Source organism: Syngnathus typhle, linkage group LG12 (assembly GCF_033458585.1).
Source record: "Syngnathus typhle isolate RoL2023-S1 ecotype Sweden linkage group LG12, RoL_Styp_1.0, whole genome shotgun sequence".
Taxonomy (NCBI): domain Eukaryota; kingdom Metazoa; phylum Chordata; class Actinopteri; order Syngnathiformes; family Syngnathidae; genus Syngnathus; species Syngnathus typhle.
The window spans coordinates 10946132-10973751 of record NC_083749.1 but is presented as its reverse complement, the minus strand read 5'-3'; the positions used below and the strand labels follow the sequence as shown (position 1 = coordinate 10973751).

The window sequence follows — 27620 nt, the reverse complement described above, 5'->3', positions numbered from 1 at the left end:
GGGGTCTCAAACTCCAGTACTCGGGGGCCGCATTCCTACATGTTTTCCAAGTTTCCCTTGTTAAACACACCTGATTCAATTATCAGGCTCCTGCAGAACGTGAGGATGAACTGATCATTTGAATCAGGTGTGTTTAACGAGGGAAACCTGGAAAACATGCAGGAATGCGGCCCCCGAGGACTGGAGTTTGAGACCCCTGGGTTAGAATATCTTTTTTTTTTTCATTTTGCGCGTAGGTATTAACAAGTAGAATAGTTTTATACTATTCACAATTATTTAGGCAGTTAATTATGGGATATTTTGTTACGAACCAGTCAGTGTTTCCAAGCCGATCTGCATTTTCCTGACCACGGCCCTGCCCACGACCACGACCAGGAAAGAAATCATACTCTTCTTCATTTTCATCTGAAGGTGAAGAATCATCTGAGGGAGATTCGTCAGACGACATCGCTTCCGCTGCTGTATCCGCCATTAGGGTTACATGGGCTAAGTAACTCGGCAACGCTCGGCGTCCTATAATCTACGTCTAATCTACAGTCACTTCGGCAATTTCCGTGATGAATTTCAACGATCACATACGAACCGTTGATTTTTTATCGATTACTCCTCAATTCGCACTTTTATTCAAAAATTAACAACAGTTTCCTGAAATACAAGTCCATCTTTATCAAATACATTTTGGCACCCCATAGTGTCTTTACATGCCCTTTAATAGGATAACCCTGACACAGAGAAACAGTAAGGAACAGAAAGACAAACAGAGCGAGTGAAAGAGAGCACAACTGTGCACAGCAACAGCACGGATGGAAGTGTCACTTCTGCTTCAGAAAATGTTTCTTTAAAAACACAACTTTTGATAAGTTGATAACATGGGGGTATGTCTTTACCGTTACGGATCAAATTACGTGAATGACCCATGCCTAAAAGTTGAGCCAAATTCGATACCTCCTCCTATTTAGAAAGGATTGATTTTTTTAAGTGAGAAAAACAATAGGATAATTAGATAATTCAAGGATATCAGATAGAAGAATTAGACAGAAGCATATGTAATGTATCCCACTGACCTATAAAGATGTGTTTTTTTTGTTTTCACTTGAATTAGTTAATATTTAATTAATTCCAAGGAATGTATTTAGTTTCACATGCACGAAGTGTACAATGGTTGATTAGTTGATTGAATCATGCAAGTGACGGACAGTTGTGAACATTCCGTTGTGGTGGGAGAGAAGATTGTAATAGGTCATTGAAGACAGTGGAGGTCGCTGTTGGAGCTTCTGTCTGTGCAGGATATTGTTTGCAGGACCACAATAAAAGGCAGTGGCAGGCAGTGTATGTGTGTGTGTGTGTGGAGGGGGGGCATTCTCAGTATCTTGACCGTTTCCTGGACGATCCTCCCATTTACCCTTGAATTCTTCACAGGGGTTAGGTTGCATGTCTGATGTCATGTCCTGTTTGATACTTACCTCATCCAGTCCTCAAATTGTCATACACTGCCTTCAAAGCCCACAAATATAGCTAAAAACAACTTATACGTAACGTTACTGATGCCTCATCTGAGAAATTTCACCCAAGCACAGAGAGAACCGTGCTACAGTTATGTATTGCCATCTAATGAATACAGTATATCACATCAAACATCAACACTATGAATAACAAACTATAGTTTATTTATCTATGAATACAGTATAGAAACAGTGAATGGACAAACATTCCTTGGATTCAAATATTGTCAGCAGAATGTTTGAAACGATTTCAAAGGCATAGTAGAAATAATAAAACAGCATAAAATTGAAATATGCAAAAGGGCAGTATTTAACTTTCCTGTATTTTATGGACATAACATTGTAAAGAATAAGTACACACACGCTATATCTGGAATACAAACAGTAAACAATCTAAGCGGCAACTTTAAACACAGACGAAACAGATGACATGAACATTCCAAACCTGTCCCCATACTGTTGTCTTCAATTGCATTTACTGCCACGTTATTTTCCTTTGAATTACTCAAATTCTATAAGAAATGCTTAACAGATGTTAACAGTTAGATCCATCAGTGGTTTGGAACTTGAAAAACTGGCATAAATAGTGCTGGAAATAATGCGGACAGGTGTCCCACTGATGTTGTTGAAGTGACGTGTGAACACCAATTTTGCTATTACTTGGTAATTCTCTCCCAAAGAGACAGCAGCAATCTGCCTGCCTGGGCATCTAACTCCTACAAAAGGGAAAGAAACAGAGTACTTAAAATTATTTTAAAATGAAAATGCAGACGCAAAGTAGGTGTTGTGACCAATCAACCACAGATTTCTGGTATAGCTGAACAACTATCTAGTATGCATTAAAAGATATTTGAAGCTATTCCAGACTTATGCCTAATTAACACAAACTGAGGAACGTTGCGCTGTCCGTACGGAATCAATTCACACAGACTGCGGTGCATGTTTTATAAATTGCAAGTGATAGTGAGAAAAATAGAAATGGGTGTCGTGCATAATTATACGGTATTTTTTGGACTTTAAGTCACAGTTTTTTTCATAGTTTGGCTGGGGGTGCGACTTATACTCAGGAGCGACTTATATGTGAAATTATTAACACATTATTACTTGATCATGAACTTACTAGTATATCACTTCATGTATTATTTGCACACTAAACCACATAAGGGCGCTCTAGGCCTATGGAATAATTGGAACTGCAACTGACGATGAGTCTGACGTCAGCGCCACATCTACTTCGGGAGTCAGCTGAGTCGTTAATAATTGACACAGTGGACGAAGATTTCGATGAATTTAATGATTTGGAGTGACACGGATGGTTAGATAAACTTGTTAATTATGTTATAGTTATTTGATATATAGTTTATATATACCGTAAATTTTGGACTATAAGCCGCTACTTTTTTCTCAAATTTTGAACCCTGCGGTTTATAGTTCGGTGCGCCTTGTATAGTTTTTTTTCCATGATGTTTCTCATGACTAATACACTTATACACTCCTAAAAAGGCTGTGGACCGCTGTTGTGCTGTTATGTTAATAAAAGTTATGCATCCCTAAATAATCATCTCTTTCCTGACAATCATCTTTGTGTATATACTCTTACAAATGGTAATTAAACATTAAAAACCTTACGCAACCATGCGGCGACTTTACATGTATTTTTTCTAACGCCCATCAGGGGGGACTCGAGCAGAAAAGACAAGAGAGAGGTGGAATGTATGTGTCGAGGAAGACAGTAGTGGCGCGTTGTGCACAAGGAAAGTTAGCGTAAACAGAGCCCAATGATGGAAGACACCAGAAGGCGTGCGTATGACGCAGCTTTCAAGTTAAAAGCCATTGAGTTGGCTGATAAAGAAGGGAACAGAGCAGTTGCACGTAAACTTGGAATAAATGAATTGATTTAAAGTGGCCCTCCGACTTGAATGGGAGGCTTGGATGACCAGCGGCGAGAAATCGTTTACAAAAACTGGACGCATGCAAAGAGCAACCTTTGCATAAGTCTGCAGTGGATCCTGACAGCGTGGAGCAGTGTGAAAAAATCTACCATCACCAACGGGTTTCGAAAAGCCAGTCTGCTGCGTGACGGAGAGGAGAGCACAAGCTCAGGAGTGAATTTAGCTCAGGACGAGAATGACGATGAAAGCGACAATGAGAAAGAGTGTTGCAACGTACATCTGGCACTATTCCAATCGGACACTGAGGAGGAAGGTTTTGGTGGTTTCAGTGGACAGGAGGAAGACAAAGATGGCTCTCAGTGACTTTGTTGACTGGAATGTTATTTTTTAACCCGGCTAGTTAGTGCTGTTACTTCCGTGTTTACAACAAAATCTTAATGTTATTAAAACTTTAGCCCAGCTAGTGATGTTACTTCCGTGTTTACAACGAAATGTTAATGGTATTAAAACTTTAGCCCAGCTAGTGCTGTTACTTCTGTGTTTACAATAAAATGTTAATGTGATTAAAACTTTAAAAAGCCTTTCTGTGTACTGTCTTTCTTTGAAAATAAGCCGTGCGTACGTGCGGCTTATATAAATATAAAACTAAATCGCGAATTTTAGCTGGTGCGGCTTATAGTCCGGTGCGGCTTATAGCCCGAAATTTATGGTAGTTATATAGGCCTGTGAAATAATTGGAACCGCAACTGACGATGAGTATGACGTCAGCACTGCATTCACTTCCGGAGTCAGTTTATAAACCCCTTTATAAGTGACACAGAGGACGAAGATTTTGATGGATTTAATGATTTGGAGTGACACAAATGGTTAGATAAACTTATTTATGTTAAAGTTATTTGAATAACTCTTAATATGTTACGTCAGGCACAATCTCTGGTTTCAGGTAAAAATCTGAATAAGGACCCCGGATTACGCCTTTTAACCCAAATATCTCATCGTATAAATTTAATCAGGGAGTAAAGCTTTGAACAAGGCACTGTTTTTGTTCTGCGCATGCTATATCGTATCTGCAAAAAATCCTTGTATTTTGAGTCCAGGAAGTACTTGCATGCGTGGCATCCTCGCGGCCTAGCGACTAGTGAGCCTAACTTCAATACATTTATTTCTCTGTAGTGTTTTCACATTATTTTCTGTCTCTATAATGATAATGTCAGTGTGTAAATAGACAGGCGAATACGTCTGACACGCAACTCTCCAAAAATACACAAGGAGTGTAAACAAAAATGGAAAAACAGACAAAACCCAGGCGCCCCCCTTTGGATTAATGAGAAAAACGTTTACCGTAATTTTCGGACTATAAATCGCGTTTTTTTTTGTAGTTTGGGTGGGGGGGCGACTTATAATAAGGAGCGACCCATGTGTTTTTTTTTCAAAAATTTTCCCCCAAAAATAAAGTGAAACCGCGATAAACGAACCGCGATGTAGCAAGGGATTACTGTAATTTGAATTTCAAGTGACATCAGCAGCGCGACGCGGCGTGGTGCGGCGGTTGTTTACATAAAGGACAAAGATCTATCACAGGATGACGAAGATGACGAAGTACTACCGGCATCATTAGCGGCTTTGTTTCTAAGTGACACGGCGGACAAAGAGTTTGAAGGATTTAAGGATTTGGAGTGACACCGAAGCAGGGCTGTGGAATCGGTCGGATTTTTGCTCCGAGTCCGAGTCCGGCCTCTTGACCATGAGTCAGAGTCCGAGTCTGGCTGTCCATTTTTTCTGTTAATTCATGTGACTGCTTAGTCTTTATTCAAGGCTAATTTAAATCAAAATCTAAATAATTACAACAGTTTTGTGATAGCTTTGTCTTTATTAAACATATAAACGAATACAATAAACAGATACTTTCAAGTTTTAATCATTAATTACACCATTATAGCTCAGACATTGATCTAAACACAAATAATTAGTGACGACCCCTTATTTGGAAAGCGAAAAACCCATGTCGTACGGCGTCAGCACTATGTTGTTTTCAATAAAAACATGAAGAACTCACGTTTGCGTCAGTCAATTTTTTTTTTATAAAGGATTATTCTCATTTGATGCCATCCGCGTTCTGCCATTGAAGCGGGGTGCATTCAAAGACCAGTCGTACAGACGGAATACTCATTCACTTCACCAAAACGCAACAATATTATTACGTGAGCTCTTTGCATAAACCTCGATGCAAAGAAACTCCTCTTTTTGGGTACAGGCTACAAGGAGTATATATTACAAAGGAGACTTTATAATTAATTGTGATCATCATTCATCCATCCATCCATTTTATTATATTACTCAGGTATTTTCAAAGCAAATTAATATTGTTGCATTTATTAATTTGCTTTAACATGACAGCGCAATATAATTAAAAGCTGACACGATGGCAATGTCAAACGTGTTCATTTAAGAAAAAGCCACACGTTTTGTGATCAAATCTTTCATAACGAGAATGATTTGAGTGAATTGATTTTACAATTTTTATCCCCCCTCCCCACCATCTGTCACTTTGCTTGGGACAAAAGGAGCCTTCAGAACTGAAATTTCTTCTCAACTATTCATTCAAATCAATTCACTCAAATCATTCTCGTTATGTAAGATTTTATCACAAAACGTTTCCGTCTGTACGACTGGTCTTTGAATGCACCCCGCTTCAATGGCAGAACGCGGATGAATTTAAAGACATCAAATGAGAATAATTCTTTATAAAAATTAAAATTGACTGACGCAAACGTGAGTTCTTCATGTTTTTATTGAAAACAACATAGTGCTGACGCCGTACGACATCGGTTTTTCGCTATAATTCAGTATGATTCGAGGTAGTCCACCCTCACCCAAAGTTAAGGTTTCATGGGAATATTATTGTCATAATTGTCTGGACCATATATATTTGTTTAATGGTAGTTATTGATAGATCTTGAAGATGTCAAGTTATAGGTGCATAAGACTATGTCGGTCGCATTCATGCATATAGCACGTTCATTGTAAGAGGGGAAGAGATGTTGTGTATTTTGGGCTAACTCAAATTCCGTAGTAGAAAAACCCCGGAAATGGGATGGGCGCATTCTGTGTTGTTGTGGTACGCCCTGTGAACGCACTGTGAGTAAGGAATAAAGCAGTTATCATTCACGTCGTTGTCCGACCTATTCTTGCTATCTAAGAACCTGGAAAATAGTAAGGATATAACATATATCACGGGTCATTACGACGAGTTTGGTGGAGTTTTTACTGCTTCTTCCAATTCCTACCGCGCTGACTGTAACCTGACACTCTCTGGCTGCGTCTTGCCTCTTTTTTTTATTGTCGGACTCGGTGGACTCGGTCAAAATCAGCACCGAGTCCGAGTCCGGCAAAAATGACCGGGTCCGACCGAGTCCGAGTCCCCGAGTCCGAACCGAGTCCACGGCCCAGCACAAAAGGTTTGAAAAACTATTATGGCTTTTACCCACGCCCGGTCCTACTCTCCAGAGCTCTCTTTCACCTCCGTGGATTGAAGTTGGGGGCCAGCGCTCGGTCGGGTGGCTGTCCAGGGACGGTGGATGGAGCTCGGACATGGCTTTTACGCACGCCCGGTCCTACTCTACCGAGTTCTCTTTCACCTCCGTGGATGGAAGTCGAGGGCTGGCGCTCGGCCGGGTGGCTGTCCGGGGACGGCGGATGGGGCTCGGTCATTGCTTTTACGCACGCCCGGTCCTATTCTATGGAGCTCTCTTCCACTTCCGTGGCTGGAAGTCCACGCCGCCACATGCCTGTTTGTTTTGTTAAATAAAGAGCCGTTTACCAAACCCACGTCTTTCCTTGAACTTTGTTAACACCACAATATAGTTATATAGTAGATGTGTGGAATAACGACGAGGCTGACGTCAGGACGCACGCGCGGCGTTGATGACGAAGGACGAGGAATTTGATCAATGGATTTAATGATTTAGAGTGCACAGATGGCTTGATAATACTATTGCTTATATAATAAATAGTTATTTGATATCTAATTTATATATCGTTATATGGGCCTGTGGAATATTTTGAAGTGCAAGCGCCGTCAGCTGCGCGCACCCATTGTTGACAAAGGACGATCGATGGATTTAATGATTTGGAGTGACACAGATGGTTTGATAACATTATTGCTTATATAATAGTTATTTGATATATAATTTATATATCGTTATATGGGTCTGTGGAATATTTTGAAGCGCAAGCGCCGTCAGCGGCGCGCACGCATTGTTGACAAAGGACGATCGATGGATTTAATGAATTGGAGTGACACAGATGGTTATATAAAAAAAAAAAAAATTCCCCTCTCACCCTCCGCGGGTGGTCTCCCACTCCAAGCTCGGGTCCTCTACCAGAGGCCTGGGAGCTTGAGGGTTCTGCGCAGTATTTTGGCTGTTCCTAGCACTGCACTCTTCTGGACTGAGATGTCTGATGTTGTTCCTGGAATCTGCTGTAGCCACTCCTCCAGTTTGGGGGTCACTGCCCCAAGTGCCCCAATGACCACGGGCACCACCGAGGCCTTCACTTTCCAGGCCTTCTCAAGCTCTTCTTTGAGGCCCTGGTATTTCTCTAGCTTCTCAAGTTCTTTTTTCCTGATGTTGCCATCGCTTGGTATTGCTACATCCACTATCACGGCCTTCTTCTGTTGTTTATCCACCACCACAATGTCCGGTTGGTTCGCCATCACCTTCTTGTCAGTCTGGATCTGGAAGTCCCACAGGATCTTGGCTCGCCCATTCTCTGTCACCTTAGGGGGTGCTTCCCACTTTGAACTTGGGGCTTCCAGTCCATACTCTGCACAGATGTTCCTGTACACTATGCCAGCCACTTGGTTATGACGTTCCATGTATGCTTTCCCTGCTAGCATCTTACACCCTGCTGTTATGTGCTGGACTGTCTCAGGGGCCTCTTTGCACAGCCTGCACCTTGGGTCTTGTCTGGTGTGGTAGATCTTGACCTCTATTGCTCTGGTGTTCAGAGCCTGTTCCTGTGCAGCCATGATGAGTGCCTCTGTGCTGTCCTTCAGTCCAGCTTTTTCCAGCCATTGGTAGGATTTCTTGATGTCAGCCACTTCACTTATCTGTCGATGGTACATCCCATGTAGGGGTTTGTCCTCCCATGATGGTGTCTCTAGCCACTCCTCCTCTGTTTGCCATTGTCTGAGACATTCACTGAGCACGACATCCGTTCGGGCCTTTTCCTTGATGTACTCATGGATCTTGGCTGTTTCATCCCGAACAGTGGCTCTCACACTCAGTAGTCCTCGGCCTCCTTCTTTGCGGCTAGTGTACAGTCTCAGGGTGCTGGACTTAGGGTGGAACCCTCCGTGCATGGTTAGGAGCTTCCGTGTCTTGACATCTGTGGTCTGAGTCTCTTCCTTTGGCCATCTTATTATTCCTGCAGGGTATCTGATGACTGGCAGGGCGTAGCTGTTTATTGCCCGGATCTTGTTCTTGCCATTTAGCTGACTTCTGAGGACTTGCCTTACTCGTTGTAGGTATTTGGCTGTGGCTCCTCTCCTTGTGGCTTCATCGAGGTTGCCATTTGCTTGTTGGATACCAAGGTACTTGTAGCTGTCCTCAATGTCTGTTATTGTTCCTTCTGGGAGTGAGACCCCATCTGTATGGACTACCTTCCCTCTCTTTGTCACCATGCGACCGCACTTCTCTAGTCCGAATGACATTCCAATGTCTGTGCTGTAGATCCTGGTTGTGTGGATCAGTGAATCGATGTCTCGCTCGCTCTTGGCATACAACTTTATGTCATCCATGTATAGGAGGTGACTGATGGTGGCCCCATTTTTGAGTCGGTATCCGTAGCCAGTCTTGTTGATTATTTGGCTGAGGGGGTTCAGACCTATGCAGAACAGCAGTGGGGACAGAGCATCTCCTTGGTATATGCCACATTTGATGGAGACTTGTGCAATTGGCTTGTAATTGGCCTCAAGGGTTGTTTTCCACAGTCCCATCGAGTTTGCAATGAAGGCTCTCAGGTTCCTGTTGATGTTGTACAGTTCCAAGCATTCAGTGATCCATGAGTGTGGCATGGAGTCGTAGGCTTTCTTGTAATCAATCCAGGCAGTGCACAGGTTGGTGTGTCGAGTCTTGCAGTCTCGGGCGACTGTTCCGTCAACCAGCAGCTGGTGTTTGGCTCCTCTGGTATTACTGCCTATGCCTTTCTGTGTTGTGCTCATGTATTGAGCCATGTGCACACTTATCTTAGCCGCTATGATGCCTGACATGATCTTCCATGTTGTAGGGAGACAGGTTATTGGCCGATAGTTGGATGGGACTGTACCCTTCGTGGGATCCTTCAGGATCAGGATTGTGCGTCCTTCAGTTAACCATTCGGGGTGAGTTCCAACTTTTAGAAGCTGGTTCATTTGTTCTGCTAGGCGCTCATGGAGTGCAGTGAGCTTCTTAATCCAGTAGGCATGGATCATATCTGGCCCGGGTGCTGTCCAGTTCTTCATACCTGAGACTCTCTCTTGGATGTCTGTCACAGTGATGGTAACTGGGTTCTGCTCAGGGTGGTTGCTGTGGTCTTCTCTTAGAGAGACTAGCCATTGTGCCTCCCTGTTGTGTGATGTGTTCTTCTCCCATATGCCCTTCCAGTATTGCACAGTCTCCAGTCTTGGTGGGTCTGCTCTGCTGTTGTTACCCTGCCATTGAGAGTACACTTTTCCTGGTTGGGTTGTGAAGAGCCTGTTTATTCGCCTGGCTTCACTTTCTCTTGTGTATCTCTTTAGGCGGCTGGACAGGGCTAGGAGCCTCTGTTTGGCAGTCTCCAGTGCTTCAGGTACGTTCATCTGGCTGTACTTCTTGGGTGCTGGTTTCTTCATTGCACCTTTCTGGATCTCCGATAGTTGGCTCACGTCTCTCCGCACTGTCTTGATCTTAGCCTCCAACCTTGTTTTCCATGGTGGGTTTTGTATCTCATGCTTGATATTGTTCTTGTAACCAAGCATCTCCAGGATCACTGTTGCTGAAGTGTATATCAACTCATTGGTTTCAGTGATGGTGGTTGTAGGGATTGCTCTCAGTGCTGCATTCAGATTTTCAACCAGATCTTCTGGTGGTGCTTCTCTTAGCCTTTGTAGTTGGCGTCGGGGTTGGCCGCTGTTCATTCGAGTCATGATCTTATTTTTCAGGTCAGTTGCTGACTTGTTCAGGCTTGCATATTCTCTTGGAGCTGTGTACCCAATTACTTGGGCAGTTGATGTTGACTCCTCTCTGACCTGGTATTCGGGTTCCTGTGTGACTTGGCATCTGTGTTGTACCTCGTCAATCTCAAGTTGTGATATCAATTGCCGTTTCTGGATATTGGAGCACTGAGTTACTAGTTGTTTAGCGGTTAGTGTTGAGTGTGGATATCGCCCTTGCCATTGCTCCCACATTCGCTTCATGTACCCTCTCTGTCTTGGTTCACTGGAGTAGTAGCACTCCAACAGTGTTAGGTTCTCACATCTCGCCCATTTCCGCCTTGTTCCAGTAGCCCACTTTACATCTAGGCGTTCTGGTTCCCCAACGCCTGACTAGGGTTGCAAAATTCCGGGAATTTTCAAACTTGGAAACTTTCCATGGGAATTAACGGGAATTAACGGGAATAAACGGGAATAAACGGGAATAAACGGGAATAAACCGGGAATTTACTAAACTGAAGGTATGTTCTTATTAGGGAACTTAAATATAGTTGTGTAAAATAATATTTTAGCATAATCCTGACTAAAACAACCAGATATCATGCAGCACAGTTGAATATCTTTGCTATCACATGCTCACATAGCTGCAGGGCCACTGAGACCACGCCCCCTACATGTGCTGTTCATTCCTCCATCACATGCACAGATGATTTATACAATTCTGGACCACACTTTTGAGTCCAGAGCACACAAATTGAAGCCAGACTTTTGAGCCTGTGGACTGCATGAAGTGAAGTAAGTTTTGATGACATTATATGGTAATATATTTAGAGATATTTTTATATGTAAGTGCTATATTTAGCCTTATGGTGGAAAAAATAAAACTGGTCAAAACCAAATAAACCACAATTTATACAGTAAATATCACTTTAACAGACAGGAGTGGAACTTTGATGTTGCTAGATATCATTTGCACCTAAGTAAATAACAATAACTAATAGTTTTAAAAACATCTTGTATATTTTGGATTTTATGAGTTGTATCTCCACCAGGATACATTGGACACATCCCCAGGGATGTGTAGCTTCACAGACACATTGTTGTATTTTTTCAGAGTTGTGGGTTAAGAATTAAGAACAATAACATTTAGTTGTTTTTTTATATTAAATTATAAACAATTTAATAATTTTAATATAACTTCAACAGCTCAGGGACATCAAAGAGAGAAAAATGCCACGTGCGCCATCCGATGTGTGGAGATTTCACACAAGCTAATTTGCAAGGAAAGTCTTTGTATATCTGCAAATATTGTGAAAAGGCATACACAAAAAATGCCACAAAAATGCAGCAGCATATTGCAAAGTGCAACAAACTTCCTCAAGGCTCAACACGTGCAACAGATGGGAGTTCCACTACAGATGAAAATAAATCTGCATCAGCCGCATCAGAGTCAGATACCCTCTCATCAGCTCCTGGTCCCTCTGGCATCAGAGGATTCTTTGATCATATGGATGAACAAAGCAAGAGACGTGCAGATGAGTGTATCGCTCGTGCAGTCTATGCAACTGGCTCACCCCTGATGCTAACGGCCAATGTGTACTGGAAGAGATTTTTGAATGTTCTCCGGCCAGCATACACCCCCCCAACCAGACATGCGCTATCCACTCATTTGCTGGATGAAGAGTTTGGCAGGGTGCAGACAAAAGTCAAGGAAACTATTGACAAAGCAGACTGTATTTCAGTCATCTCAGATGGATGGTCAAATATCCGTGGACAGGGTATCATGAACTACATTGTCACCACTCCTAAACCTGTATTCTTCAAGAGTGTAGACACAAAGAACAACAGACACACAGGCATCTACATTGCTGATCAGCTGAAAGTGGTCATCAATGATCTTGGACCAGAGAAGGTTTTTGCACTTGTGACTGATAATGCGGCAAATATGAAGGTTGCCTGGGAACACGTGGAGGAGACCTTCCCTCATATAACAACCATTGGCTGTGCTGCCCATGCTCTCAATCTTCTCCTTAAAGACATAATGGCACTAAAGACAATGGACACTCTATACAAGCGAGTGAAGCAAGTTGTCAAGTATGTGAAGGGCAAACAAGTAGCTTCAGCAACTTATCTGTCAAAGCAAAAGGAAAAAAACAAAAATACCACGCTGAAGCTCCCCAGCATCACACGATGGGGTGGCGTTGTCATCATGTATGACAGTCTTTTGGATGGAAAGGAGTCCCTGCAAGAGATGGCCATATCCCAGACTGCAGGCATCGAAAGTGACATAAAGAAAGTCATGTTAGATGATGTGTTTTGGGAAAGATTGTCCAGCAGTCTGGGAATCCTCAAACCAATTGCAGCAGCAATAGCCAAGATAGAGGGTGATGGTGCCATCTTATCAGATGTCCAGTGTCTTTTTGCAGACCTCAAAGTTGCTAGAAAAGCGCAGGGAGTTCTGCATGAAGCCGTTGCATGCAGCAGCATACATGCTGGACCCAAAATATGACAGGGATTTACTCTCTGGGGAAGAGATGAGCAGTGCTTACACCGTTATTACAGCCTTGTCAGACCACCTGGGCCTTGATAAAGGCAAAGTACTTGGCAGTTTGGCAAAGTACAGAACAAAGCAAGGCCTTTGGGAAGGGGATGCAATCTGGCAGTCATGCCAGCATATATCTGCAGCCACCTGGTGGAAGGGACTTTGTGGATCGGAGGCTCTTGCACCTATAGCCTCCATCATACTCCAGATCCCACCATCATCAGCTGCCTCAGAGCGAAACTGGTCCATGTTTGGGAACACACACACAAAGGTGCGCAACAGGCTCACAAATCTGAGAGTGGAAAAATTGGTTGCTATTCGGGCTAACCTGAGGCTCTTTGAGCCTGACAAAGAGCCATCCTCCACAAGGCTGGACAGTGACTCTGAAGAGGAAGAGTTAGAGTCCGATGTTGAGGAAGTGGACATGCAGGATGTTGAGACCCACGAATGCCTACTGCCTGAAAGGGTTTAGCAAGAAAATGAGAAGCTTGAGAAGCTCTAGGGAAGCTGACTTTTTTTTATGTGCATGTGGATTGGGACTTTTTTGGAGAGATTTATTTAACATTTTGAATGGGACTTTGTTTGGATTTTTGGATTAGGGGGATGCATTTGTGTTCATTTTTGAGTAAAATTTAACTCCACGTTCATGTGTTTGTTCTGTTTGATTGTTCAACTTATAAATAAATCTGTTTTAATTGTATCTGCTTTAATTGTATTATTTTGCTTATAACTAAACAATTATTTTTGCTTAGATATGATACCTTTCCACTAAATTACCCTCAATTCCCATAAATTCCCATTAAATTCCCATGAATTCCCATAAATTCCCATAAATTCCCATAATTCCCATGGAAAGTTTCCAATTTGGAATATTTCCAAAATTCCCGAGCTTAACTTCCCATGGAAATTTACCGGAAACTTTCCGGAAATTTACCGGAAATTTTCCACCCCTTTGCAACCCTACGCCTGACGCAGACCTTGTTTGTCCGGGCGACGTCTGAGCCGGCATCTCATTTGATTCTTTATCTCTCATCATGTTTATGAGGTAGGCGATATCGTCAAGGGTCTTGCCCACAGACCCACACTGGATGATGGTATGGCTCCGCCCTGACCTGGTCTCGAACCCGGGTCCCGCTGGTTGATAGTCTGGCGACTATCCTACTGAGCTATCCAGCCGATATATATATATATATATATATATATATATATATATGGATATATATATGGGTGGGGTACCATATATATATATGGATATATATATATATATATATATATATATATGTGTATAATAGTTTTTTAATAACTCTTAATTTTACGTTCGGGCCATTCTCAGCTCTTTGTTTGTGTTTGTTTGTGTTTATGTCACGTTAGCATACCTATTGTTTAGCCTGTTGTTGCTCGTTCATGACTGTTCTTGGTGTTGGATTTTGTCGAATAAATTGCCCCCCAAAATGCGACTTATACTCCGGAGCGACTTATATATGTTTTTTTTCACATTTTATGGCTGATGCGACTTGTACTCCGGAGCGACTTATAGTCCGAAAATTACGGTACTTTATTCCTAGGGTGACTGACAAATATATTGTGTTTTATTGACGGAAGAAAGGAGAAATGGGAAATTACATCTATTTGTGTCACTGTTTCAGTCGGGAATTGCCATTTACATGGGAGTAACTGTCTCAGGGTTATTCTGAATATTTCAGAAACCGGAATTTTGACAATAACCTGAATAGTAACTGCACGTTAATACAGTCACTGCAAATTGACTCACAAATAAATACTCATCAGGATCAAATATGAATTTTGGAAGTTCAGTGAATAACATCAGGATGCAGTGGACATGGACAGACAGGCATAGTCCCCTTTTACACAACACTATTCCAACGTAGTTTGCTCTTGTTGTACTTGGTTCTACCTACCGTAGTTCAGGGTGGTTTACTTACGTTTACAAAAAGAAAGCCTTAAAACATTGTCATTCTCAAAAAACAAAAAACATTTCGTTTTACCAGTTAATGGTAATGACATCATTAACATTAACTGGTCAAACAAAAAAAAGTTAAAAAAAAAAGATTTAAATTAATGGAAACCTGTCATTGCAAAAACGCGTTTCAAGTCCTGGGTTAATTTATCTGAATTAGGTCACAGAATGTATTGCATTCTAGACTGTACGTTCACTTCTTTCCTTTATAAAACAGAAAAGCACAAACTCACCTGTCCGTCTCTGCTGATTTGAACCTTCTTGTTGCCGTTCAATGGGTTGAGGATATGCTGAGTGTACTGGAAAGGTAGATTTTCCTTGCAGATCCACTCCACACTAAAAATACCTCCTAATCGCCCAAACCCCCAATCCTGGCAACTGGTGTAAGTAATAGATGAAGACATGCGAGCAAATCCCTGAAAATTAAAAAACAATAATCCACAAAGTGAACCTTCTGTGACCGTTATTACCTGAGCTCTTAGGCATTGTGATGTCATTTTCAGTCAACAGCAATTGGCAGTGCAAGGCAAAATGGCAACCCCTTGACATGGCTCAGAACTGGTGTATTTCTACATGATTTGATAAATTATATTTAATGTTCTGAATGATATTTTATGCACATTTTGCGATTGTCCGTACTTTAACTCACAGATCGATTCATGATGTAATTTATTGGCTCTGCGAAATAAGACGTTAGAGGCACATTGTTCCTTCTATTTACCAATGGCGAATCAATACCATTATAGATTAACTTTTGGATTGATCAATTGGATTTGGGAATCAAGCTTAGAGGTATCAGATCAAATAGTATTAATCATCCTCATCACTCCAGCTGGTATAATGGCTGTCTCGTCGCTGTCAAAGCACAGTGAGTTTTTTTTTTTTTTGTCTTGTATGAATTTTTGTGTAAAAACCTCTCAATGTTGGGGTAAAGCCTACATATAACCACCGGGATTTTGTGAGTTTTGGATTATACTGCGAAAAGACGTTTAGCAAGCAAATTGAACAGGAGCTCAACAAGCGCTAAATAATGACAGAAATGCTTGAGAATATTAATGTTGTTGGTCAGTAAAGAGTACACAAGTACAACTATAATGTATACATGAATCTGCCAAGGGACTACAGATGAAAACATGCCGATAGGTATAAATTTACATGCAAATGTTCATTAATATACACTGTCTTTTTTTTTAATTATATATAGCTTTTTCTATTAGAGAAGCCCATGGACACGTCAATTTCAGTTGACAGCGGGTGACAGTACAGGAGAAAATGAACTTTTTATATGAATTGTGCTCTTGTCATAATTGATAGGAATTACTGTTACCCATGTTCTATGCCCCAACCACAAAAAAGAAACATTTGTAGTATCAGAGGATCAATTGTGAATGCAGTGCATTCCTGGGTGGGGTACAACCAGAGGCGTAGCCAGGAATTTTTCCAGTAGGGGCGCGCGCCCACAGGAAAAAAAATCGAACATCACCCACGCCGTTTGCTGATCGCTAAAACAACATCCGGGTCCGGGAGGCAAACGGTGAATGGATAACATCGCGCACATAGAATAGCGCAAGCACATTCGCGCAAGACCGAAAGAAAAAAACTGCATGAAAATGAAGAATCGAAAAAGCTAGATTTTTTTCAACCGGGGCACAGGGAGTCCTAACCGGGGCGCCGCCCCGGCTTGGCTACGCCTCTGGGTACAACTCTAGAGCAGGACACATTGTCTAAAAACATGTGCAGTCACTGTTTGCAAGGCCTATGTCTGACTCACTGTGCCTGCCTGAATGCGATCTGCTTTTGTGGTGTTGTATGTAACAAACCTGTACTATATACAGCAGAAAGTAAATCCAATGGATCCTAAAAACATTATTGTAATTTATTATAATGTTAAAATAAAAAGAAATCACCTGGTAGTGTCCAGAGCCTTGAACAGAAAAGATGAGAATGACTTCATTCTCCTGGAAGGCTGTGGTGAGTTTGGTCTCATTACTGGGAATTGTGGACCAGATGCCTTTTTGCTGAGAAATTTCGATGTTCCTCAAGTTGCTGCTTTTCATGATGAAGTAACGGGCTGATAACAATTCCAGCTGTGGTAACACCGGTTTTGTGCAATGCTGGTAAAATACTAATAAAGTCAGTACCAGCAAAAATGAAGTTGCATAAAAACATCAACAACCGTCTTTGGGATTTTATAATATGGGTATGATCTAGTGTTTTTTTTTTTAACGCTTGGGAATTGTGTTGTAGCACCGTCCAAAAATATGAGAAAATTAGCTATTTTGAGTTTGTGCTTCTGAAATATATAACTTGGGTCATTTAGAATGGACAAAACAATCTGCATTAGTTGTGTAAATTAGGCAATGAATACACAGACAGATATATTAATCTGGGAATACCTTTTCTGAGAAATAAGAGAATGGGCTGTCAAACTGACTGTCCAAGCTCACAGAGGCGGTGGAATTGCTGGAAGAGAGATGGTGCTCCACAAGATAATTTTTGCTCAGTGAAGACTTATCACTGCTATGAGGTTTCCTCTGACATTGGCCTGAGACTCCTGGTAATCTGGAGCAACGAAAAATGTGGGAGTGGGGGGGGGGGAGAGGGGGTGTTGTTGAGATAAGATAATGATATTACTCAACAAATGATTGCTTGTATTAAACTCTAACTAAAACATAGTGACAATCAGATATTTCTAGGAGTCTTATATTAAATAAACTTCTTTGAGTCATTGTTACGTGTACGTATGTTTTTTTTTCTATGTAATTGTGAGCTGTCCTATCTTTGTGAGTGGTCATTGAACACACCTCATCTACTGACGGATGTGGTTTTGGTTAACCGGAAGTCTTATTTCCAGCTTTGAAAACTAGCCACCAAAATAACTCATTTGTTAAGAAAATCGATCACCATTATGCTAAAGGTAATACATGTATACAGTGCCTTGCAAAAGTATTCGGCCCCCTTGAACCTTTCAACATTTCGCCACATTTCAGCCTTCAAACATAAAGATATAAAATTTAAATTAAAATAATTTAATTTAAACAAAAGTGGGACACAATCGTGAAGTGGAACGAAATTTATTGGATAATTTAAACTTTTTTAACAAATAAAAATCTGAAAAGTGGGGCGTGCAATATTATTCGGCCCCTTTACTTTCAGTGCAGCAAACTCACTCCAGAAGTTCAGTGAGGATCTTTGAATGATCCAATGTTGTCCTAAATGACTGATGATGATAAATAGAATGCGCCTGTGTGTAATCAAGTCTCTGTATAAATGCACGTGCTCTTTGATAGTCTCAGGGTTTTGTTTAAAGCGCAGAGAGAACCATGAAGACAAAGAAACACACCAGGCAGGTCCGAGATACTGTTGTGGAGAAGTGTAAAGCCAGATTTGGATACAAAAAGATTTCCCAAGCTTTAATCATCTCAAGAAGTACTGTACAAGCAATTATATTGAAATGGAAGGAGTATCAGACCACTGCAAATCTACCAAGACCCGGCCGTCCCTCCAAACTTTCATCTCAAACAAGGAGAAGACTGATCAGAGATGCAGCCAAGAGGCCCATGATCACTCTGGATGAACTGCAGATAACTACAGCTGAGGTGGGAGAGTCTGTCCATAGGACAACAATCAGTCGTGCACTGCACAAATCTGGCCTTTATGGAAGAGTGGCAAGAAGAAAGCCATTACTCAAAGATATCCCAGAAAAGTCTCGTTTAAAGTTTGCCACAAGCCATCTGGGAGACACCAAACATGTGGAAGAAGGTGCTCTGGTTAGATGAAACCAAAATCGAACTTTTTGGCCACAATGCAAAACGATATGTTTGGCGTAAAAGCAACACAGCTCATCACCCTGAACACACCATCCCCACTGTCAAACATGGTGGTGGCAGCATCATGGTTTGGGCCTGCTTTTCTTCAGCAGGGACAGGGAAGATGGCTAAAATTGATGGAAAGATGGATGGAGCCAAATACAGGACCATTCTGGAAGAAAACCTGTTGGAGTCTGCAAAAGACCTGAGACTGGGACGGAGACTTATCTTCTAACAGGGCAATGATCCAAAACATAAAGCCAAATCTACAATGGAATGGTTCACAAATAGACGTATCCAGGTGTTAGAATGGCCAAGTCAAAGTCCAGACTTGAATCCAATTAAGAATCTGTGGAAAGAGCTGAAGACTGCTGTTCACAAACGCTCTCCATCCAACCTCACTGAGCTCGAGCTTTTTTGCAAGGAAGAATGGGCAAGAATTCCAGTCTCTCGATGTGCAAAACTCATACAGACATACCCCAAGCGACTTGCAGCTGTAATTGCAGCAAAAGGTGGCGCTACAAAGTATTAGCGCAAGGGGGCCGAATAATATTGCACGCCCAACTTTTCAGTTTTTTATTTGTTAAAAAGGTTTAATTTATCCAATCAATTTCGTTCCACTTCACGATTGTGTCCCACTTGTTGTTGATTCTTGACAAAAAAATTAAATTGTATATCTTTATGTTCGAAGCCTGAAATGTGGCGAAATGTTGAAAGGTTCAAGGGGGCAGAATACTTTCGCAAGGCACTGTAATCATATATCTGGCTATGACTGCCAAGTTTAAGATACATGATAAGCTATGATAGTAAAACATTTCATACATGCACAGGGAATGCCCTTTCTGTAGGGCATCATTTCGAAAAATGATTTAAACTACGAGTGGTGGGGGATAGGGGGTGATGGTATTTAGCACAGAAAAAAAAAGTTATTTATTTTGAGTTAGTGTAGTCCCACGTCCACCAAATGTGTTTAAGAAAAAGAAAAGAAAACATTTTGCTCATCTTTGACCTTTTTAGCATGTGGTCTGCATGACAGAAAGTAAGGAAGTGTTACTGCAGGCTGGAAAGTCTGTGAGTTCACAATAATGACAGAACAGGACGATTGTGGGTGGTTGGCTGATTGAAAAGAAGATTGTCAGTCAGACAAGGTTGGGAACAACTCGTTTAAACAATACCTACCACAAGAAATTCAAGGTGGCTTGCATGAATATGCATAAATAAATACAAAAGTCCTGTAGGGAACAAAGATTGGCTCCTGGACAGGGACTCCTGATGAATGTGCTCAAACAGGACTATTCAATTGACTGAAATGCATATGTTAACTGATTACCTGTCATCAGTGGCGTTGCGGGTAAGCTTTGGGTTCCCTTTGGAGTTCTGAATGAGCCTCTCTGGCACTGAAGGACAGGGACGCTGGCCTATCCCTGAGGGCTGCACCAAGCCTGCTCCATGCTCTTCTGTTGTAAGCACCTACAGGATCATGTAATTCTAATATGTAAGTTAGGTAAGTATATCTTTGTGTGAGTTTTGTTAACCATTAAAGGAGATACACTATGAATGCATATTTTCACATTCAAAACAGCTGTCAACTCTACTAATAAAATACAGCATTTTTGTCAAAATACCCCAGCAGCACTAATATTTTCATTTAATGCGCACTTGAGCTATCTGAGAAACTCAGAGGGATTTCCAACCAACACAAACCTTTTGGTCATTTTCACACCTTGAAGTATTGAGAACAAGTATATATGCATATTCTGAACAGAGAAGACAGATGGTTTAAAAAAGGAGGAAGAGAGGCTACGATAATAAGGTTGAATGCATTTTGTATTCCAAAAGTGATGCCTATTGTGGTTTGGAACATGCCTCCAACATAAAAGGTAAATTGGGTTTTCACAGCATTACTCAGGATACTGCTGTCCTACTTAACCATGTGCACGAACCTGCTCGGACGAGATATGACTTCTTTTTTTTTTAAAGCTATGCTCACACTGAAGGTCGGTTTCAATCTTTTGCCTATGTGTGACATGCATAAGATTTTTTTTTATAGAATGTGAATTGCACAATTCAGATTTTTCTTTCCAAATCTGACCCAGACTTTTTTGGTATGCGAGTGTAAATCAGATATGTGCCAGATGAGTCTGAAGTATGGACGCTTGGGTCACACTCATCTACTACTCTGCTCATGTACTGTAGAGGTTTCCTCCAGCCAGTAGAGGACACTGGGCTATTGTTGATGACATCTTGTTGCGTCACCCTTTTCAGTATTTATTTCCCGGTCATGTGTCCGGAGCTGTATGTGTAGCTCGTATTGCATTGCCAACTTTACCCCTATAAGTGGTCCCATTTTATTTATTATTAGTTAGTGTTGCTAGTGTTACCTGCACATTAAGTTTATTATGGTCGTAGCTGAGATTTATACGTTTGTGCATTTGCAGAGCTCCTTCATCTCTTTCAATAAACGTTATGTTGATAAAAGGTATGCGTCCCCAAAGAACCATCTCTTTCCTGACAATCTTCTTTGTGTATATTCTCCTACAAATGGTAATCAAACATTAAAAGACCTGCGGTTTATACTCTGGTGCGGCTTATACATGAACAAAACAAGATTTTCCCCTAATATTAGCTGGTGCGGCTTGTAATCAGGTACGGTTTATAGTCCGGAAAATACGCATACAAATATATTGCTCAGTTAATATTGACATAGGAATTAATTTACCGACGTTTTGCTATTGCATGTGTTATTAGTGTCATCAGATTACATCAGGAATTGTGTGAAATATTATTGCAAGAAAATATGTGAAACAATTTTAAAATATGCAGTGGAGTTTTACACTCCTGTAAAATACTCAAAGTACTTGTGTTCTAAATTAGCTCTTGTCTCGCGTTGCAAATGTACAACAATTTAGGATACAAAAACAGTTTTAATTAGAAAAGATTATGACTTACGGAAGCAAGGGTTTGAACGGTCATCTCATCTTGTTGAGACCAGGGATTTGACGGACAACAGATTCTCCTGATGAACAGATTATGCCACTTGTTCCTCAGGTCAAACACCAATTCTGCTGACTGACAGTACATTCCAAAGTCATAATACGGCCCAAAATTGCTGAATGCAAAAAACACAGATTACTGAATTGTAACACTCACTGAAAAATATCCATTTAATCTTTTGTTTTTGCTTGAGTAAATCCGATAGATTAAATTACGCTTTCTTAAATAATGACTAAACATCAATTTACACTGGACAACAACAATTACAAAGAACACGGGCTCTTCATTCCAATTTACTTGAAGATTAACATGAAATCGTTTTGTTTGACGTAACTATTGCATAAAACCTGACAGCAGGGTAAACCAGGGCTGTGGACTCGGACTCTGTCATTTTTGCCGGACTCGGTGCTGACTTTGACCGAGTCCACCGAGTCCGACAATAAAAAAACACGTTCAATTTTATTTTCATCATGCTGCTGAGAATGCGCGTAGGAATACTGTCCACAGCCCCGCTTGCTTGTTACGAAGACAAATTTAGTTGTTGCGTGCGCGCCCACGCCTGCCTGCGTGCGTGCACGTACAAGACCCACAATGCCCCACGCGCAGCCAAGATGGAAGAACCCGGGAGCAGCGAGAGAACAATGTTTTGCCTCTAGATTTGGGGGGGGAAACGGAGCGTAAGTTACGATCAATGCGGCCACGTTGAGTTGCACTTAGACTAATGTTTACATTATGTACCAATGTCAAGGACGATTATGTCACCCATCTTATATAATTGATGTGTTTCGATAGTTGTGGGGTCGTCACTAATTATTTGTGTTTAGATAAATGTCTGAGCTATAATGGTGTATTCGTTTATATGTTTAATAAAGACAAAGCCATCACAAAACTGTTGTAATTATTTAGATTCGATCTAAATTAGCCTTGAATAAAGACAAAGCAGTCACATGAATTAACAGAAAAAATGGACAGCCGGACTCTGACTCGTGGTCAAGAGGCCGGACTCGGACTCGGTGCAAAAATCCAACCGAGTCCACAGCCCTGGGGTAAACAAAACACTATTAACTGTATGATGAACTGTATACTCAGTCTTCTGATTCTATATTTCCATGGGTATAATTTATCGTATTTTTCGGACTATAAATTGCGTTTTTTTTTCATAGTTTGGGTGGGGGGGCGACTTATACTCAGGAGCGACTAATATGTGAAATTATTCACAAATTTTCTAAATTAAAAAATCGGCGATATAGTGAAACCGCGATAAATGAACCGTGATGTAGCAAGGGATTAGTATAATTTGAACTGCAACTGACATAAGCAGCGCGGCGCACACGGGGCGGTTGTTTACATAAAGGACAAAGGATTCGATCACGGGATTTAATGACTTCGAATGACAGAGATTGTTTGATAAAATTGATGTTTATAATTATATGGGCCTGTGGGATAATTTAAACTGCAATTGACGAGTCAGACGTCAGCGGCGCAGCGCACACGCGGCGTTGTTTACATAAAGGACAAAGATTTAGATCGATGGATTTAATGATTTGGAGTGACACAGATGGTTTGATAATATTGTTGTTTATATAACAGGAATTTGATATATACTTTATATATCGTTATATGTGCCTTTGGAATAATTTGAACTGGAACTGACGACGAGTCCGACGTCAGCGGCACACACGCGGCGTTAACTAAAGGACGATCGATGGATTTAATGATTTGGAGTGACACAGATACCGTAATTTTCGGACTATAAGTCGCACCAGCCATAAAATGCCCAAAAATGTGAAAAAAAACATAAGTCGCTCCGGAGTATGAGTCGCATTTTGGGGGGCAATTTATTCGACAAAATCCAACACCAACAACAGACATGAACGAGCATCAACAGGCTAAACAATACGGTATGCTAACCTGACAAACACAAACGAGGAGCTGAGAACGGGCCTGACGTAACATTCAGTTATTTAAAGAAAACTATGACATAACTAACACGTTTATAAAACCATCTGTGTCACTCTAATTCATTAAATCCATCAATCGTCCTTTGTCAACAATGCCGTGTGCCGCGCCGCAGTTCAAATTATTCCACAGGCCCATACAACGATATATAAACTATATTTTAAATAACTATCACATAAACAACAATATTATCAAACCATTTGTGTCACTCCAAATCATTAAATCCATCGATCAAATTTCTCGTCTTTTATGTCATTCTGGTGACAGAGGACGTGTCCAGAGGATATGGCGCTTCAAAGTGTTAATTACTGTATTTGATTTTTTTCTCTCTATTTTTCATGTTTTGAATATGTTCAAGATAAAGATATCAAAGCATGTGAAGTGATCAACTATACTAAAAATAACATGTGAAGTGGTCAACTATACTTGTAAGTGATGTGTTAATGATCAAGTAAAGATTTGTGAAAAAAACCATATATAAGTTGCTCCTGAGTATAAGTCGCCCCCCCACCCAAACTATGAAAAAACCCGCGACTTATAGTACGAAGATTACGGTAGTTTGATCATATTGATGTTAATATAATAGTTATTTGATGTATAATTTATGTATCGTTATATAGGCCTGTGGAATAATTTGAACTGCAATGGACGACGAGTCCGACGTCAGCAGCGCACGCGGCATTGTTTACATAAAGGACGATCGATGGATTTAATGATTTGGAGTGACACAGATGGTTTGATAAAGGTGTTCTTTGTTATAGTTATTTGGATAACTGTTAATGTTGCGTCAGGCCCGTTCTCAGCTCTTTGTTTGTGTTTATGTCACGTTAGCATACCGCATCGTTTAGTCTGTTGTTGCTCGTTTATGTCTGTTCTTGGTGTTGGATTTTGTCAAATATATTTCCCCCATCAGGATGCCTCCTGGACACCTCCCTGGAGAGGTGTTCCAGGCATGTCCCACCGGTAGGAGACCCCGGGGACGACCCAGGACACGCTGGAGAGACTATGTCTCTCAACTGGCCTGGGAACGCCTCGGGATCCCCTGGGATGAGCTGGATCAAGTGGCTGGGGAGAGGGAAGTCTGGGAGTCCCTCCTAAAGCTGCTGCCCCCGCGACTCGACCCCGGATAAGCGGAAGAACATGGATGGATGATGGATATTTCCCCCAAAATTTAAGTTTAAGTTAAGTTCAAAGTCACTTTATTGTCAATCCCTTCATATGTCCAGACACACAAAGAAACCAAAATTCCATTTCCTCCATCCCACGGTGACGAGACACAGTACACGATAAACATACAAGTAGACGACACAAAATAAAAACAAGAAGGCACAAACAATAAATAATAAATAAATAAAATGAGTGATGAATAAATAATAAACAAATAACCCAATAAATAAGAGGAGCAAAACTGAGCCAGTGTGCGTACAGCAGACAGTAAGCATAGCGCAAAGTACAGGACGCTACGCAGAAAGGGGGAGCGAGTTCAGGATCCTAACAGCCTGGAGTATGAAGCTGTTGGAGAGTCTGGTGGTGCGGGAGCGCAGGCTCCTGTATCTCTTCCAAGAGGGCAGAAGCTCAAACAAAGAGTGAGCGGGGTGACTCACATCACTCACAATCGTGGTCGCCTTGCGGGTGAGATGGGAGGTGTAAATGTCCTTCAAGGAGGGGAGCGAAGCACCAATAATCTTACCAGCCGTGTTCACTATGCGCTGCAGGGCCTTCAAGTTGTAGTTAGTGCAGCCGCCACCCCAAACAGCAATTTAGCTGGAGAGGACGCTCTCAATGGTGCCGCGGTAAAATGTAGTCATGACGGCCGGAGGAGCGCTCGCTCGCCTGAGTTTCCGCAGGAAGTACAGGCGGCGCTGGGCTTTCTTTGCCAGTGATGCGGTGTTGGTGGACCAGGAGAGATCCTCACTGATGTGCACCCCCAGGAACTTGGCGCTGCTCACTCTCTCCACCACAGCACCGTCGATGGTCAGCGGCAGGTGTTGGGTGTGACCCTTCTGGAAGTCCACAACAATCTCCTTGGTCTTGTCGACGTTCAGCAGGAGGTTGTTGTCCCTGCACCACGTGGTCAGAAGGTCAACCTCCAGCTTGTATTGAGTCTCGTCTCCCTTGGTGATGAGACCCACCAGAGTCGTGTCGTCAGCAAACTTCACTATGCGGTTGTCGCTGTAGGTTGCAGTGCAGTCGTGCGTCAGGAGGGTGAAGAGCAGCGGACTGAGCACGCAGCCTTGGGGGGCCCCCGTGCGACTTATACTCCGGTGCGACTTATACATGTTTCTTTTCACTTTATTGTGCATTTTATGGCTGATGTGACGTTTATTCTGGAGCGACTTCTAGTCCGAGAAATACGGTATATTGAAATGTTGTTCACGGTAATTTTTCCACACCTCATGGTTTGTCTGGAAGTTGAGCCACTCATCAATTCTCAAATTGGCAGTGGCATCCTCTGTCTCACTGTCACTCATGTCATCTGCTGGACTGTCTGAAAGACAAGAACATAATGGTAAAGAGACAGCATCTTCTGAATCAAATTTAACAAAATAATAGACCAACTTTTGCCAATAAAATAAAAGCAAGAAAAAACTTGTAGAGAGTTCTAACAAAAAATATTTCTATTCACCTATTAATCGAGAAAATAAACCTGAATGAATGGCAAGGTTGCAAATTCGAAACGATCCTAAAATTTAGAAATTGTTTTTTACGCTTGGTGGGGGGTTGATTTTTATAAATATATATATATTTAAATACAGTACAAAGATAGCAAATGCATTCGTGCTTTTAAATTTCGGTATTGTACTGTATTTACCTGGGTTTATCTAAAATAACGGTACCTTTTTGAAAAGTAGCTTCATGGAGGCCAGAGCAACGATGTCTGGAACCGCCTGCAAATATGGCAACAGTGATGGGTGTCACCAAAGTACAACAGCGAACACTGGCAATTCTGTTGCCTCTGCTCATCTCATCATAGATAAGCCATTCTGTGGGAAAGGCCTTTGATGATTTAGATGAACTACCCTGGAGAGAATTAAAAAGAAGGAATTTGATTTATAGTACTATAAGTTCTGATGCTGTGTAAAATGTAAGTGAAAACAGAATCCCATGATTAGAAAATCATCTTCAACCCTTATTCAATTGAATAGTACTTTAAAAAGTAAAAATGTTGTGTTAAACTCATGAACAGCAGTTTTTTTTTTTTGTAAATAAACTATCACTTTGAATTTGATGCCTGCACTGAAAAAAAAAAACAGTATGTTGAGTGTACCATAATTTCCGGACTATAAACCGCTACTTTTTGCACAAACTTTGAGCCCTGCGGCTTGTCGTCCGGTGCAGCGTATCTATGGATCTTTCCTGATTTTTCTGATGACTATTACACTTATGCACCCGTAAAAGGGCTGTGGACTGCTGTTGTGCGGCACCGCTTTGCTGGTCAGAGGGATATGTGACCGGACACACGGTTACTGCATCTCCGTCCCCCAGGCAAATAGTGCCATATAATTGACACAAAGAAGAGACAGAACAAGATCAAGACGGACATTACTGAAGAAAAGGAAGCTTTCATACACAAACCCTCTTTATGGGGGACAAAAGAAATGCATATGATGCCGCTTTTAAGTTAAAGGCAGTCGATTTGGCTCTTAACGAAGGGAAAAGAGCTGCTGCGTTTACAGTAGAGCACAGGTGTCAAACTCAAGGCCCGGGGGCCGAGATACGGCCCGCCGCATCATTTTATGTGGCCCGCGAAGACAAATTATGCATCAAATTTT

At 41.5% G+C, this 27620-nt stretch overlaps 1 protein-coding gene across 3 annotated transcripts in view; it reads right to left on the bottom strand.

Moving 5' to 3' along the window:
• Positions 1-1646: 1646 nt before the first annotated feature.
• Positions 1647-27620, bottom strand: part of ythdc2 (YTH domain containing 2) — a 56375-nt gene continuing 30401 nt past the window's right edge. For all 3 annotated transcript variants that reach the window (XM_061293263.1, XM_061293265.1, XM_061293264.1), the window contains 8 exons: positions 26685-26868; positions 26241-26335; positions 21844-21963; positions 20225-20364; positions 17482-17647; positions 16993-17199; positions 15319-15501; positions 1647-2218 (listed from right to left, as the gene is read on the bottom strand). In XM_061293263.1, the coding sequence (XP_061149247.1) occupies positions 2159-2218; positions 15319-15501; positions 16993-17199; positions 17482-17647; positions 20225-20364; positions 21844-21963; positions 26241-26335; positions 26685-26868 (1155 nt within the window). In that variant the 3' untranslated portion in view covers positions 1647-2158. The remainder of the gene's footprint in view (positions 2219-15318; positions 15502-16992; positions 17200-17481; positions 17648-20224; positions 20365-21843; positions 21964-26240; positions 26336-26684; positions 26869-27620) is intronic.